Source organism: Dipodomys merriami, unplaced genomic scaffold, assembly GCF_024711535.1.
Source record: "Dipodomys merriami isolate MVZ:Mamm:240054 unplaced genomic scaffold, mDipMer1.0.p SCAF_13, whole genome shotgun sequence".
Taxonomy (NCBI): Eukaryota; Metazoa; Chordata; class Mammalia; order Rodentia; family Heteromyidae; genus Dipodomys; species Dipodomys merriami.
This window is the reverse complement of record NW_027202604.1, coordinates 4,027,282-4,044,294: the sequence shown is the minus strand read 5'-3', so window position 1 is coordinate 4,044,294 and position 17,013 is coordinate 4,027,282. Positions and strand designations below refer to the sequence as shown.

General features: G+C 43.9%; 1 protein-coding gene across 13 annotated transcripts in view; it reads left to right on the top strand.

The window, feature by feature from the left end:
* Positions 1–17,013, top strand: part of Cacna1d (calcium voltage-gated channel subunit alpha1 D) — a 353,221-nt gene that overhangs the window by 318,508 nt on the left and 17,700 nt on the right. For all 13 annotated transcript variants that reach the window (XM_070018505.1, XM_070018511.1, XM_070018515.1 and 10 more), the window contains 2 exons: positions 632–733; positions 5,436–5,566. In XM_070018505.1, the coding sequence (XP_069874606.1) occupies positions 632–733; positions 5,436–5,566 (233 nt within the window). The remainder of the gene's footprint in view (positions 1–631; positions 734–5,435; positions 5,567–17,013) is intronic.

Sequence of the window (17,013 nt, the reverse complement as noted above, 5' to 3'; positions counted from 1 at the left end):
CAGCAAGGGACATTGAGTCAGGGGACAGGGGATTTTCACAACTTGCTCAATAGCTTGCTGGCTATTTAGCAAAGCCATTTTCTTCCAGCCTAACATGTTCCTTTTGTCACTTTCTCATCTGGAATCTGGCCACAGGCCTGTTCACTTAAGGGTTCCAGAAGGCATACTCTTACATATTGAGGTATTCATGGACAAAACATCAGTTGTGTGGCACAGATGAGTACATGTAGTAGAAACTGAGAAAAGTCATATTTGGGTGGAATTTAGGTGTAATATTCAAAGTAGAGATAGGGCCAGAACAGCCAGTGGAGGAGGAAGAGACCTTCTGGGCTAGGAGCAGTAGGAAGAAATAGGTCCTGACTGTAGAGGGTAGGATGGGCGGGATCAGAGTTTATAGGTCTTGAATTCTAGGGTAAAACACTGGTGTTCCCATTGTGCAGGGACTTTGTATTGGGTAAACTTTGTGACTGACCCTGAATACAGGAAGAACTTTGGCACTGAGCATGGAGAGCCCCATCAGAGAGTAGCGCATTAGTCTAAGCCAGGCAGGTCCAAGACATCATGGTGAGAACAAGGAGAGGGAGAGGGAAACAGAAACAATGCTGTTTCCCCTTTTGCTTTTTGGATTCAGGGAACCTGGAACAAGCTAATGAAGAACTTCGAGCGGTGATAAAGAAAATCTGGAAGAAAACCAGCATGAAACTACTTGACCAAGTTGTCCCTCCAGCTGGTGGTCAGTGTCATTTATTTCCTTGGTAGCTTTTGGCCAAGTCATTAGTTTTAGTGATGGCATCTCCAGAAGCCCCTGAGAGTATTTGCAAGATGCTTTAGGAATCAGAATGTTAGATCCCTTTGATCATTCAATGTAATTATTTGGGGTCAATATGAAGACCATTGGGACCCAGAGGAGACTTCAGAAGGGAGGAATCTGAGCCTCACATGGCTGGAGCAAGGGTTTTCTTATTAACGAAGGAATGTATGGTAGAGAACAAGATTGCTATTGCAAAATGAAAAGCCTGTACTTTTTGTTCACAAAGAAATATTCCAAACTAGTTTCCAGTTACCCTTTAACATTTTGTTGAAATATTCGCTTGAAAAATAGGTAGTTTTCAGGAGCAGTATTTTCAAAATGCAACTTTGCCAACATAATTACCAAAAGTGTCCCTTTAAGGAAAATTTAGAGACAGAACTAATGAGCATGCTTATTTCCTTTTGCTATTTATCACAAATTAACTGACTAAACTTTTAAAATATATAATATATAACATGTATATTATATATATTTATATACTGTTTTCCATTTTTGTTTAAATACACATGCACTTAGAAGTCAAGATGGTTACTTTTGGACTGTTTTGTTTTCAAGTTTTAAAGGTGCAGGATCTTCTCACCCAGAGACATTCCACCAGCATTTAGCCACCTCTTGAGCACATGATAAGAATCTGGTGTGTCTTATAACCAGTGATGCTCTTAAAGTGTCTTTGTGGCTTTTGAGGCTAGTCTGGCTCAGTTCTAGGAGCTGACTCCCGAACCTGGGCCAACATGGTTACAAGGCATCTCCCCCTGAGAAGGTGATGAGCCATGCTTCTTGGAGGACAGAGAAAACAGTATGTTGGCCAGCTTGCTCCTCGGATAAAGCAAAAAGCAGAATATGGGCTTTTGTCACTGAAGGGAGCCACCCATATCTGGAATGGCCACCACCAGCTCAAAGCTGGGGACAATGGCCCAGAAAGAAATGACAAAAGGAAATAAAAGTCCCACCTAGAGAACCCGGACACCCCACAGGAGAACTGATGCTGCACATTTAAAACTCCTCTTTGATTTTTGTTCTTTTCCTTTCAGCTGCACATCCAAGTGCTCGCATGGCTTAGATAACTTGCTTTTAAAAATTGTTGTAACAATGTGCTTAAGCTTTTTCTGCAGCCTCCATTCCTTTCAACACTCAGTCTTTCAGAATATTCTGAAGCAATTCTGTTTTAGGGTGGTGGCATGGAATCAGAGTTATCTCTTGCCAAATGAATTCCCCTACAATGTTTCTTGAAATACAGATGCATGCTTCAGAATTGTGGGCTCTGCCAGTCTTTGTAAACCTTCCTTGGGAGCTCAAGTTCCCCTGAACTGCTCTCACTCAACCTTATGTCTCTTTTGAACTGTCACCTTCCTTATGACTGGTCTACCTCCACACTAATGCTCATCCTCACGAGATGCACTTTTAGAGAGTGTTGTTTGCATTCTTGTGAAACTTCATTTCTTTTCATCTTCTGGGAGGAAAAAAGTCAAGAACTTGGCTCATCATCCAAAGTCTATCCCTTTGAAGAGTTGACCAACTGTTGGCTCTACTAAACTTCTCATAAAGATTAAATATCCTTTCCCTTTTTCAGTCCAGTAGTTTGGCCTGGCTTTTTCTTTATATTGCTATATGAATATAGGGGAGACAGAATGCTCCAGACTTTCTATGAAGCTTTTGTTCCTGTGCCTAGTATAGCACCCATCCAGGTTGAATCTCATGTAAATACTGTTGCCACTAGAAGACAGTGGCATTCAGGTTTCAGTGGGCAATTTGAGCTAGGAGTTTGGTATCTGTTTTCACCATTGGTGTCTTTGTGTTTCATCTTTTGTCCTCAGGTAGACCAGTAGTCCCCAACCTTCCCAATATCATGACATACTTAGGAAAAGATTACATTGTACACCCTCTGTGTGTTAATTGTTTACCCATTGGGGCACATACATAGGTATCTCCAGAAAGTGAGGGCATCAGTGTCCCAACACTGACTTGCCAGAGAGGGGAAGAATGAACTGGCAGGTCTGAGGTACTTATGGAGACCCCAGTGATCTGGTGACAGATAAGGATAGGAGGCGTGTCTTAGAGGCCTTACTGGTAGGAATATGATGTGGGGCATCACTGGTCATTATGAACCTGGTAAACAGGTCACTCAGGAATGAAATACGGAGTGTGAATTGGAAGCTTTCTTTTCTACCCTTGGTGGGCTCTGACTTCAGAGACATCCTGATCACTCTCTGGTCATCAGTGCCAAGCCATCACAGCTTAAAATATGGGCCCAGGTTCTCACCTGAACTCTTCCATCTCTACTGCCACTGCGTGGATCCTCCTTCTTTCTATTTAGAAGCTTCCTCGCCTCTTTAAAGGCTCTCCTGCTTTTAGGCCTTCGTTTCTTGAGTTGAATCTTTGACACCTTGGCCCTGAAGGAGCCACTTAGCTAGCCCTATCTCTCAAGCCCTGAGCCCAGATGGCCTTACCACAGTTATTCCTTCTCTTCTTTCCTTTTCTATTTTGCTAGAACTTGTTACTGAGAAATCTTTTTTAGGCACATTGTCTCACTACCTCAGCATGTCAGCGGAGGCACACAGGTGGCCCTTGAGTTCTGCCCTAACTCTGCTCTACAGCAGAAGGTTGCTGAGGGTTAGGCCTGCATTTTTCAGCGGCATCCTGGTGTGGCATAAGGGGTGAGGTATGCTTCTGGTAGAACCAGTGCTTTCGAAGGGCTCACAGAGAAGACTTGAGGGTTTGGAGTACAGAGGACACCTGTGGCATGCCAGGTAGAGCATCTCCGTGGGTTCCCTATAAACACTCATCAGGCAACTGGCTTACTAACTGTGGCCAGTCCAGGAGAAGGCTAGACTTGTAATATGAGGAAGGCACTCCAAAGATGCACGTGGAGTTGGAGCTTAGGATGTCTGTAGGAAGGTGGTGTGGCTGAGGGGAAGATCCTAGGCATACTGCTTCAGGTTCAGCTCATAGCCCAGAGGACTTTGGTGAATCATATAACTCCACATACAGAATTCCTCCGATTTGGTAACTAACCATCTGAATCCAGATGGGCAGAGGCTGAAGAGCAGTGCAAGGAGTATGCCGTCCCAACCTCAGTAGCTCTGCTTTTCCTCTTGCCTAAGCACAATGCATCATTAGACAGTTTAGGCAAGCCCGAGTCAGATTAAGGCTCGTGTTTTTACATGTAACATAGGTTTACTCCAAGATGTTTCTGGTTTGGTTTAGTATGTATAGAAGGCACTTACTATTTCTCCAGAATAGACCACCCTAAGACAGCCTCCTCACTAAGTAACACTGAGCAGTTTCTGATAGTGAGGGATGGAGAGGCCATCCAAAGTGGCCCCGTAGTCTCCAGGTGGGAAAGATAAATCGGCAATGCCTCTCCTGTGGACACTAAATAGAGCCCACTTAGGATGTAATAGTGAATACAGTGGGTCCCATTGACCCCCCTGGCTTGTCAGGCTTTAAGATCTACTTCAGTAGGTACGGCTGTGAGTGTAAACATCATAGTAACCCTGGTGGCTTGTAGTCATGCAGTGCTTGGCCCTGAAGACAACCCAAGTAGCAGGTTGGGTGCTTTCCATGCCTTCTCTCATGCCATCCTTACAGCTCTTGAAGTGACATCCTCTATTCGCCAATGAGAACACAGATTCAGACAGGCTGAGCTTCCTGCTCTCAATCCGTGACTCTTGCAAGGGAAGCTTGGCCAACAGCCCAGGGACCTGCAGCTGTTCAAGCCTCTGTAAGTGAAGTTTGGGGGCCTCCAGCCCCCAACATGGCTCCACACAAGGCTGGCTGCCAAGATGGCCTTAAGCTGTCCATCTAGTAGAGACCCCAGCATGCTGAAGATCTGATGGCAACACTCTTGAGAGGCCTGGGGTCACATGTGCACATTTAGGTGGTTTACCATAAGATGGCCAGAGCCTCTATTCTGCCTCATGCATCACCATAAAGCTTGTCAGCAGAGTTCTGATTCCCCAGTGAGCCATGTTGTTTCCAAACAGAGCAGAAACAAGCCCAGCTCAACTTGGGGCTAGTTGGAGCTGTCAACTGCAATGCTGAAAACCAGCAATTCTGAATTACAAACCAAAAATGGGCTCTGGAACTTATTGGCAGAGATGGGGGAGCAGTGTGTGAAAAATCTGTATCTGCAGTCATTTTTCTGAAACTTCCTCTCCTTCTGAGCTTATGTGTCACCTTTCTAGATTTCTATCTTGAGACATAGGGATTTGGATGGTTAATTGCATTTGATATTTATGGTAATTACACATGCAAATCTCTATGCACAGGGGGGTGAAAACCTGACCTGCAAAGCCATTTTGTTTTGTAATTTTTTATTTTAAGTGAATAACCAATATGACATTTCATATCGTTACTAATACACTACTCTATTAAACTCTCATAATTAAATATAATACTTTATGCAACATTGAACATCAGTCCATGTAACTGACTAATTTGAAGCCTTAACTGCTTTGCAAAGCCTTGCTTTTTGCTAGACTGAACGCCCCATGTTGTAGGATAAGAAGAGATCAGTGCCCTACGCACTGTCCTGCCCCGCCCCAGCCCCAGCCAGAAGCGTATGTTTAGGCTTTTGGTCCAAATGTGCTGATTCGGGAGAGCTGTGTCTGGTCTCTCCGTTTAGATGATGAGGTAACCGTGGGGAAGTTCTATGCCACTTTCCTGATACAGGACTACTTTAGGAAATTCAAGAAACGGAAAGAACAAGGATTGGTGGGAAAGTACCCTGCGAAGAACACCACAATTGCCCTACAGGTGAATTGTCCTCTTGTTCTGTTTTCTTTTTTTCACTAACAATGTTACAAGCTTATTTGAAATACTAGAGAGCTGCCTATTCGTGGTTGAACAGTACCACAAGGATTTTGTTTAAACTGAGATACTGCATACTCCCCCAAATGTGGACTAGCCATTTCTGGGCCACGAGGTAAGTGCTACCCTCACCCTCTGCCTTCTCCATTGAGCCTGTCCCTGCCACCAGCCAGTCAGTGTGCAGGGTCCCTAGCATGGCCATAACAGGAAAGGAACAAATGCTTTCCTCACACCCTGTCCCCTCCAATCTTCTCCAAAGGCAATGTTCTGTAGGCAGGCCCATCTTCCCCACAGCCCTGGCTCAGGGTTCTGCTGCCCAGTGAACAGCTTTCCATCTGAACGCAAGTGCTTTGTTTTGTTTCTGTTTGTTTCTTACCCCACTGCTTGCTGGTTTTTGGTCCATTTCAGTAACATCCATCACTTCCTAGTGTGTACTATGTTCATGTGTGTGTGTTTGTGTGTGTGTGTGTGTGTGTGTGTGTGAGTGTGTGGTGCGTGCATGAGTATGGTATGGCTGTCTCTGTATGCTGTCTCCTGATGGCCACGGTAGCTTGCTGTGAGATATGCTGTGAGATATGAGATATGTTCTGTCCTATCTAGGCCAGGCTCTGGCCCATTTCCCCTCCTCTAACCTGGGTCCCTCCTGCTTCATCCTCCACACCTCTACAGTATGGATGTGACTTATAGGAACCTCTAGTCCAATCAGGGTCCACACATCCAAGGGCTATAGAATTGTAGGTCAACCCAAAGCTCTGAGTAGGGAGCAGGTATATAGAGGGGAAAGAAGACTCCATAGCAGTTTGCAGGAAGAGGCACTAGGAATTGTGGTTCATGTCTGGTGATGGAGAAAGCAGAGCAGAGAGATGAGACTGGGAAAGATGTTCAGAGCAGGATTGGAGAGCTACAGAGGCCAGAGGCTGTCAGAAACAAAGCCTGTCAGCTCTGTTATCTGGATGTCTTAAGTTCATCATGAATAAGATAATGAAATGTCTCCTTTTCTGTTTAAGTTCACACTAAAATTATTTGTATGTCCCTGTTATCATATGTCTTAAATGTGGCTTAATGTAGGTGTTGAGAAGGTTTAATGTGGAGGTTTTTCCCAGAGACAAATGTTCTATGTTCAAAGTAACGGTAACTATGGAAGTGAAGGCTTGTCTGTGATCTCACGGCAAGAAAGAATACGAACATGAGTAATGGTGAATGGGGAATATGGGCGCATGTGTATATGGTAGGGTAGTAGATGACCTTGGGTGGCAGTGATCGACTGATTCACAATGAAATCTCTGTTCTGTCTGAACAGCCATAAGGGCTGGGGAGAACAGCATGCTGGTGGGACAGGTGGACACCAAATCCTATTTGAGACCATCTTTGATCTTTCTCTGGTTATATATCCTTTTGGGAGCTCACTGAGGTCACAGGCTCAATCAGATGGCTCGTTGCTGTCTCAGAGCATAGGGATATAGTAGAAGCTCATTTATCTCCTACTGATCTGCTTTTCAAAAATGTGACAGCCCTCCTTTTGGACCGAAGCTCACAAGTGAAACAAACTGAAAAGATGTGCTTACAGATTTGAACAGGTCCCTGGTTCATACTTTCTTGGCCATACAGGCTGCCAGGAGGGGGAAAGTTGCACATGCTTCTAAAAGCTTTTCCTTCAGGTAGCCATCTGCCTAAAAGAAAAGGTTGGACAGGTTTATCAGTCCTGTGGGTACCCCCTCTCTAGAGGGAATTGCTTGCTATTTTAGGAGCCTAACTGGTAAAGTTAGAACCTGACTTTCTGGAGGGGGAATGTGTCTTTCATTTATAGCTTATGCCATGATATAATCAGCTTAGCTCTGTGTTATGAGACCCTTCTGTTTCTGTGGAGGACGTTTTTGGCAACCACTTAGACACATGGTTATTTATACTTTTTCTGAGCCTCTAAAACTTCCTAGTGAGACAGCAGCTTCAGTACTTGTTCTGGTGTCTGGATAGTCTTTTGGTGTTGTAAAACATGCACAAACAATCCATGACTGAATAACCCCCACATTTCATGTATGGGGTTTATTGAACCTCAGGCTGAAGATTCAGATGGTGCTAACAGTATACAGTTACTTGTTAAAGGTTATGGGTTAAAGACCAGTATCTTGTGATAAAACAATGTTGAGGATTCCTTTGTACTAAACATCTTTCATTTTGTTGTTCATTGAAAGAGTTTCATTTCCTTAGCAAAAGTTAAATATTTCTAGTGATGCCAACACATTTTCACATGGTTCCATTGGGAGTTGAGACTAGGTTTATAATTTATGTTGAGTGCACAGCCTAGAAAATTAAGTTGTGTTCATTATCTTGACAGAAAAATTCTGGAAATGCATTTGATTCTGGAAGCAAGCATCAAAAATAGAAAAAAAACCGGTCTCCTTGAAGGATAATTCTAATTACATATTTTGGGCTTCTACTATAGAAATAGCTTTCAATGCAATTTGTTAACTCCATTTTTAATAAGCACATGAGGAGGCCTCCTTGATGACATATTATGTCATTCTGACATGAAACAAACGTCCTGACCACAACTAGAACAGGAAGCTGCTGTTCAACAGGACATGGCCTATTGAACAGGGAATGGTTTGCTTCTTCCCATGACAGGGTGCAGCCTGGCTCTCAGGCCGGTTGCTAGTGGAGAGTGAAGTATGGCATCTTGGTGTGAGCAGAAATGAAGACACAGGCATGTGCGTGCGGGACTGCGGAGAGTGCAGTCTGTCTGAACTGCTTTCAGAATGGGCCCCTGGGCTGTGTACCCCACAGCAGGGCTCACAAGAGCACACAGAAGCACTGTGGTTTGAACCCTCTGGGCTCTAAACAGAGCCCTGTGTTCAGTCTCCCTGTGTTCAGACCAACTGCAGTGTTGCCTTCTCCACTGAGGGGAGTGGCTTGGGGCACTCTTGCCTCCATATGGAGAAGAGCTCAGCACTGGTGTCCTCTGGCTTCTGTGGTCTGAATGAGTGTGCACTTGCCATCCATCCATCCACCATCGCCATCATTAAAACCAACCTTCTCTATGGAGAAAAGCCAGAGAGAAGCTATATCAGGCCTTTTGGTTTTCTCTCACTCATCTTCTACCATATTCCCTTGAGTTTAATTCAGCATTTGCTCTTCATCCATTGTTGCTACATCCCAATAACCTATCAGTTTCCACAAGGAGCAAAAAATAAAGGAACACAGCCATGTAGCCATGGAAACTTAGTCCCCTTTCAGCTGATCGCCATGCATGGGGAATGTCCCATTATACTTCTAGGTGGGGGACATCTGTGCAAGTTACAGACCCTAGTGAATAAAGTGCCCCATGATTCGAAAAATAAAAGCACTCACAGTGAGAAAAGTTTGTTCATTTCTCTTTCTTTCAACAGTCTAGAATTTCAAGCTCTGATCCCCTGGCACCCAATGGGAACCCCCCCCCTCCATCCTAATTTTAAAAAAGCTCTAGAAGGATAGTGATTTTTTTTAAACCTATTTGGAAGTTGGGTTTAAGGGGAAGACTTCTTCCTGGCTATACAGAATTAGGTTGTTAGGTTGAATAGTTTTAAAGCCAGTGCCCCAGCTTCCGGATATGGATGTGGGTGCTATGGGGAGATGTGGGTGGTCTACCACCAGCCAAGAGCTGTAATCAGCCAGTAGCTGACATGACTTTCTCAGGAAGGCTCAAAGTGTCAAGATGATGGGAAATGAGATCTTCCCAAAAGACTCATTCTAGAGGATCCCATTAGTTTGAAAAGTAGGGAGATTTGTTTTTGGTTTCGTTTGGTTTTAATTTTATTTTTTTAAAAGCATGATTCCACCTAAAGCCATAGAGAGGGCGCTTTTTACCTGTTTTCCTTTTTCAATCTAAGAGGAGAACAAATGCTAAGAGATGGGATTTCACTGGCTGATTCATTTGTTTCAGATGCTTGAACGGATGCTTTAGAATTCTCTGCCTGAGCTACGGCACCAAGCTGGTTAGTCGGAAGGCGTGTGTGGCTAAGGCCTTGAAAGGGCAAAACTCTCACGTGGGCTTAATTCTACTGACACAGCATTTCAGGAGAAATGCAGGCGAGAGCAAATCAAGGCCCCTGGGAGACCCCTGGCCAGCACGGCACCCCTCCGGAAGGTGGAAGCGGGGCGTGGCTCGGCCACAGAGCCATGGCTGCTTGTCACGGATGCTGCTCACGGTGGCTCCTTTTCAGGAAAGGGGACTTACGAGCTTTAACATTTCCCTTCTAAGCCGAGACTCAGAGAAAGGGAAAGAGTGAGAAATGAAATGAACACAACTTCCTGATGATGGCCAGTTTTTAAAAAAAAAAAAAAAAGGAATAAAAAGACGAAGCAGACCTGCCTAAGGTGGTCAGCTGACTCTGTTCCCAAGTCCCGCATCCCTAGTTTGCCCGAGCTCCCAAAGACTGGCAGGCCCCTTGGCGCTGAGCTGACAGTTCCTTTCCTATGCCAGTACGTCATGACCAGCCAGCCCTGCTCTCTGCAGTTGACCCAAGCCAGAATGCAGTGAGAAGTGGACAGGCCAGGAAGCTCAGACACACCCATTGAAACTAACACATACCCCTGCATGCCAAAACCAACCCAGGCAACACCTCAGGTTCCATCTTAACCTGCCCCACGGAAAATGCCACCACACCCAAACCGCATCTAACATCATTTGTCTTTAGTTCGGGCTCAGAGCCAGTCTGGGGATGCCTCTTTGGAAGCAGTGTGGTCTAGTTTCAAGGACACTGGGAGTCAGGGAACCTGGGTTCTAGCCCCAGCTCCAGCATTTGCTTGCTGTGTGACCTTGGGCAAGACACTTAACCTCTCTGTGCCTCAGTTTCCCCATCTGTAAAATGGGGGTAATAATGTCGACCTACCTCACAGGGCTGTTGTGAGGAATAGCTAAGTGATTGTAAAGCACTTTGAACGTATAATTGCTTATTAATTAAGACTACAACAATAATAATATCATATGCCTGTTTACTACCAGAACTTTAAGAAATTCTCGTTTTCATTTGATTTTTTTTTCTGTTCTGTACTGTAGTTATCTATTGAGAAAGAGAATTCTCCCCTTAAGAAATCTAAGTAATGCATAGAGATGCACAGGTTATTGAACAGATTGCATTTTCACATAGTTAAGAGCAGCAAATTTTTGCCCAAGATGCTGATTGATAAGGGAGTCCAATCTCAACTTCTCAGCCAGTTCCAAACTGGAGTTAAGGAGTCTGCACCCCTGATGCTGAGTCCAATAGGCCGAAAGTGGCCAAACAGGATTTAAAAAATTAATATCCAGAACTAGCCTTAGTGTAAAGGTCATGGGGGAAAAACCTGAAAATCTGAAGTCTCTGAGCTGTGTAGAAAAGAAGGGCTTGTGATTCCTTTTCACTTGCCCGAGTATGTACAGACTAGAGGTAGAGGTAGGTGTGTGTGTGTGTGTGTGTGTGTGTGTGTGTGTGTGTGTGTGTGTGTGTGTGTGTGTGTGTGTGTGTGTGTGTGTGTGTGTGTGTGTGTGTGTGTGTGTGTGTGTGTGTGTGTGTGTGTGTACATGAACCTTGAGAATGAAGTGGTGGAGAAGCGAGGAGGAGAGAACACAGGCTTCAGACAGCCCTGTGCCTGGCTGCACTTGATGCTCCTCTAGACATCTTGGGACCAACCCCCAAGCCCCGAAGGCCAGACAGAGGGGAGAGTGGAAGCCACAGTGGGCCACATGCTTACTTCAAGCCCATCCTAGGCAAGACTGGCAGAGCCCTGCCAGCCTTGAAGCCTTCTCTTGAGATATCTTTGCACCTGTGACATTTGTCCCATGGCCATAATGGTTTGGTCTTCCCAAATGTCCACAGACCTCCTGGCCTCTCTGTGGTGCTGAATTCCCCGCCCCCTCCCCGGGGCTCTGCTCGTGGAAGTCTAGGAGCTCACCACACAGTTTGTGGATTCTCCTGGAAGAGTCTGAGTGCCCAAAAGCAATTTGCTGTTTCACACAGTCCTGTGGAAGAGTATAGGGACAAATGGAAAGCTGGTCAGCACATTCCAGTATAGCCGGGTGCTTGGAAGATGTGGGAACTCACCTGTACCTGGTACTGACACTATATCCACAGCTACTGCCCCAGCAACTCGAGTGTCCCATACCCTGCCCAGCCCCTCTCAGGGACCGCACATCTCTGATCCACCATTCCTGGGGTATATTACAGCATAAAACTCTATTGAAGGACCTGGTGTGTGACTTCACTCAGAAGGTGAAGATAGGAGGATTGTAGTCTGGGCAAAGTTAGCACAAGACCCTATCTGGAAAACAAACTAAAAGCAAAAGCGCTCTGGGCATGACTAAAGTAGTAAAATTCTTGCCCAGAAAACACAAGGCATTTAGCTCAATGCCCAGTACCACAACAAGGAAAGGGAAAGAAAGAATCTATTGAGAATTACTCTTCTCTCTTCCCCCCTTCCCTCTCCCTACCCCTCACTATTCAGGACAGCGTATGTTTACTCTCATCAGTGTCATCCCTGTGAGAGCCAGTGTGAAAAACTTTCTTATCTACATTTGGCCCAAAAGCTTTCACCAGTCCCACTATGGGAATGCCCAGGCCTCTCCCTACAGGCCTTCCACATAAAAACCAGAAAACGGCAGCTTTCTGATAGAACTTAGGACATTGTTTTAAAGGAACCCGTGAGGATCTTGGACTGTGAGGAACTGCATTCACTGCTTGGTAGTCAAGGCCACTTTACGAGAGATAGCTGTCAATGATGAGCATTGCCTCCAGCTTCCACACACAAGGAGAGCTGACAGTTCCCAGGCTGCAGAGATTCTGTGATTTCTCTTAAAACACTGGGAGAGTTTAGATTCCAATGTAAAGGAAAATATAAGGGATCAGTCAGATTCCTTATTTTAACTCTTTATAGACACAGCAAATTTGATACCCAGCACCAGAATCAATGGTACTAAACTTATAAGTTCCTGGGTAACAGAGGTAAAGCAGTCTAGCATCCAGTAGAGGTAAGGTTGGGCAGTATGGTCTTCTCAAGGAGGATCCAGTACTATCATATGATCCTATTAGAAATTAATCTACAGGCTTATTGGTATTGGATTTTATATTATCTCAGTCTGAAAGCCATAATTGTTATGTTCCAAAAACTAAAAAAAATAGAGTTAATGAAAAGAAGTTAAAGCAAGTTATATAACAGTCAAAATATTAAATGTAATAGCATATTACTTTAGTATCCCTAGTAACCTAGCATGTACCTAGTATCCCTCAATAGCCCAGCTATTCTATGTATGGTTCAGCTATATCTACCGGAAGGCCTTTGACAAATAAGTTCCAGGGTGGGTGAGTATCTGGATGAATTTGTTTCCCCTGGAAATTCTTAGACCTGGGAGAGATGGCTATCTGGGATTATGAGAGGACATAGCTTTCTAAGGCATAGTAAGGGAACCCCAGTAAGTGCCAAAGGCTAGCTCAGAGAAACCACAGGAAGAATAGTGGCAGAGTCCCTGGACTACTGGATGGGGTGGAAAGTCTAACACCTGAAGTCAGGGCATTGTTGCCCTGAAGAAATTGACCCTTGTCTGTCAGTATTTTTTGTCTTCGGAATTAAAACTAAGAAAAATTTAAACACTAGATTATGCAAGCACGAAGATTGGGGTGGTGATATCATCATCATAGCATATGGCCTTTGGAACGTTCATGCACTTGTAAGAGAATGAAAATGTGCAACACAAGGAGTGTATTTAGTGTTATACAAATCTCAGTGACCTCATGATTTTCAGAAAGTTTCTTGGGATGCCCCACCTTGAGAAGCTCTGCCTAGGGGAAGGTCCTGAAATCCCTCTTGCAGAGGGGGCCGGAGCCTTTTTATGATCATTCATGTTCAAGAGGCTCCTGTGTGGTGGTACTGCCCCCACCTGAAACAACTTTTCTCCTCCTCCTGCTAGTCACCTAGACATGCAGCTACCTGGGTGCCAGGTGTCATATTAAGTTCAGGCTGAGGACCACAGAGAAAGACCTAAATCTCACAACCTGTGCTCCTCTGAATGACTGATGACCTGAATTAGTACGTGAGAGAAAGTGTTTAAAAACACTCCTCCAGAGTATACAACTTGAGACTAAGGATGTGTGCAAACTAGGACTAGTTGCAGGAATTACAGAGAACATTTGTCAATTCCGTACTGATAGAGAGATGTAAGAACTGGGCTAGTCAAAAGAAGGAAATACTTGATTGAGTATATGATTGAGTTGAATTTCCTGCATTTCTTTGGTAGATACCATGACTGTTTTGGTGGTAGTCAAAGGTGGAGTTTGGGAAAGGTAAGGTAGCAGAGCATCACAGAAAAAGCAGGTGTGATCTTGACTCATCCTTCCTCCAGCATCTAGCGGAATATCAGTATGTGGCCTCCCAGTGACAGGAACGTGATGCTGTCAGCGTGGAGGTGATTATGTGCAGCTTCTGATGAACCTGCATTTTATATAATGCTCTCTTCCTTTTCAGGAAACTAGCATGAATTTTTGATTCTGGTGTAAAAACAACCAAGAATCAAGGAGTATGGCTAGGTCCATTGCTTGAGTAAAGCATGCATAAGGCCCTGGGGTTTAATCCCAGCACCACAAAAAAAAAATAAAAAAGCAAAAAACCAAGGTAGAACTGAAACAGATCTTGAATCCCTTGTAAGGAAAAGTACATTTGTTGTTGTTGCCTTTAGCTTTCAGAGTGAGGGTGGCAAACGTGACTTACACAGCTAAGTGCTATCGCTCATGGTTGTTACAGCTGACCTTTTAAGGGAGAATAGGAATCACTGAGGATGAGTAATGGGTGTCGTGACCATGATTCTAACCCTGTTCACAATGGACACAAAGGCCACACACCATGATATTTTCCCTGGAGGAAAACAGTGACAAAAATAAGGGGTGTGCCCATGTATCAGAGGAGGCGGAGGACAGCTTGTAGATGAGCAAGTTTATTTAATAAGAATTTAATCTCCAGTTCTCTCTTCTAATACAGCTATTTTAAAATCATCCCCTCTAATTGAGTATGAACCAAACAAGGGTTAACTAAGACCTGTCATTAGCAAGGTGACTATGTGCAGAGGCAGCCTTGGCTGAGTGAAGCCTGCCTGAGATGGGGAACAGGCTATGTCAGGGCAGGGCTCTCTGGCTAGACTCTACAAGCTTGGCAGCTGCATCCTGAAGATGAATGGCCTCAAGCAGTCCCGACTGGAGACTTGCCTCTCTTTTCTCCACTGCTACAGTGTAGGTCTGGGGCACGTGAAACGTGTGTGTGTGTGTGTGTGTGTGTGTGTGTGTGTGTGTGTGTGTGTGTGTGTGTGTGTGTGTGTGTGTGTGTGTGTGTGTGTGTGTGTGTGTGTGTGTGTGTGTTCTGTGATGCTGTGCGATCTGGCAGGTGGCCGTTGTGTTTGGTGGAGCTAGTTCAGGAAAACAAGCAGCCAGATAGGAAAAGCTAAATGCTGAATGTGGGCAAGGGAAAGAAGGTAAACGAATGTTAATATTTGATGTCAAAATATTATACTTTTATGCTGTTTCTTCAGAAATGTTTAGAGGGATTTTATAGATCTTTTTTGGTAACTTAACCATTGAGTAGAATAAATATCTATAAAATTCCCATTAAATGGTGTCTAAAATTTAAAGCAGCAGTCTACAGGCAAAGCGCCAACATTTCTTTTTTAAAAAAAATTTATGATAACATCTAGCATTTTAAAATCAACCAGAAACTAGGCTTGATTCTGTTTAATATTTTGTAAGATTGGACATCTTAAAACAAGTCAATAATATTTATATTTTATAGCAATTCTGTGTTTATTCAAAACCATAGTTCTACTGTGATGTTAATGGAATGATTTTATATGGTTTTGTGTTTATTTAAGTGCTAATGACCACATTTCAAATTAAAATAATATTTTGCTGATAGAGGTAGACACAGACATGAAATATGATAGAAGAGATCATTTTATTGACTGTAAAGTGTTTATTTCCAAAAAATGTTGTTCTTTGTAGGGTTGTGGAAAAAATAACTTTTCCAAGAGTTTACGATAGTTGTCCATACTTTGGGAACTGGAACTTGTGCCTATGGAATTTTGGAGCAGCCTAAGCTACCTTTTAGCTTGAAAAGTGTGCTAGAAAAAATTCATTACCATGTTTTGTGATATGTAATAAATTCAGGGTGCTGTGCTTAAGCTTCATTTCAATTCTAGTTGGGAACACCCGTGTTCATCCCCTGCCCCCAGGTTACATGTGAAAGAGTAAAGTCAGTCCCTGACTCTTACCAGATGTGCATTGTTCTATGTGGAATAAGCAAACTAGAATCATGACTTCTAACACTCTGCTTTCATGTTTGGGAAGAGTTATGTTTTCTCTCCTCTTCTTATGTCTCTTTAATAAATATGTTGTCATTATTTGTCCTGGGAAGTGGCACTTTGGGCCACCTCTCAACCTTCTCCATGATTTATGTTGCAAACAATTTCTCTGTCCCATGTCTGTTGCTGTACTCTCTTGTCGACTGAATCCTATTCTTGTGAATCAATGAAGATGTGCTGGAGACAGTTTTTGTTTTATTACTCAATTATATTATATATGTATTTCAGTGAAATGTCAACCCATCAACAGAGGATGATGTTAAAAATTATCCAAATAAATAGTTTTCTATTTCTTTTAATCAGATCTAGTCCCATCAGTTGAATGACAGTAAGACTGCCTGTGGTTAAAACTCAGAAGTGTTCTTGTCCCTCCTACCTTGTAACAGGCATTAATGTTCGCAGTTCCCTTGGGGGAAACATTGTACCCATGTTTATTTTTGTAGAAATAGCAGCAAATGTCTTGAGCCTTGTCTCTTCTTGTTTGATCCTCAGAATTGTACCTGTTGTTTCTTCTCAGTTGACCCAAAAACAGGCCTAGTTTATCATCCCTTGCTAACTGTACCCTAGAAAACAGAATGAATGGATTTCAGGCTAGCCAATACTACTGGGTATGTCCTTTCTTCACATGACCCAGTGTAAGAGCTTCTGTCAACATAACATTGCTTTCGTGTTATTTCCATCGAGTGGCAGATAGATCTGCCTCAGAACCAGGCGATTCCCTGGGAATTCTGAAGGAGAGAATGTATGTGTGAGGGTGCAAGTGTTGGGTATGTATGTGTGTTCCGTCTGTTGTCAGAGGGGCAGCAAGGCAGAAAGCAGCTTCTCTGAACATACCAAGAATTATTCTGGACCTGACCTGGGACATGTCTGTCTCTCCCCAACAAGACCCCAAGCACTCCTAGATGGGAACCCTAAAGCTTTGACTTCTGGTCCCTCTACCCCTACAATTCATGAAACGAAAGGACCTGCTGCTCTGTGTTCACAGAAGGGGTCACGGCTGGGAGTGCCATTTTTAACAGCAGCATCTCATAGGCTGGGTGCTCTG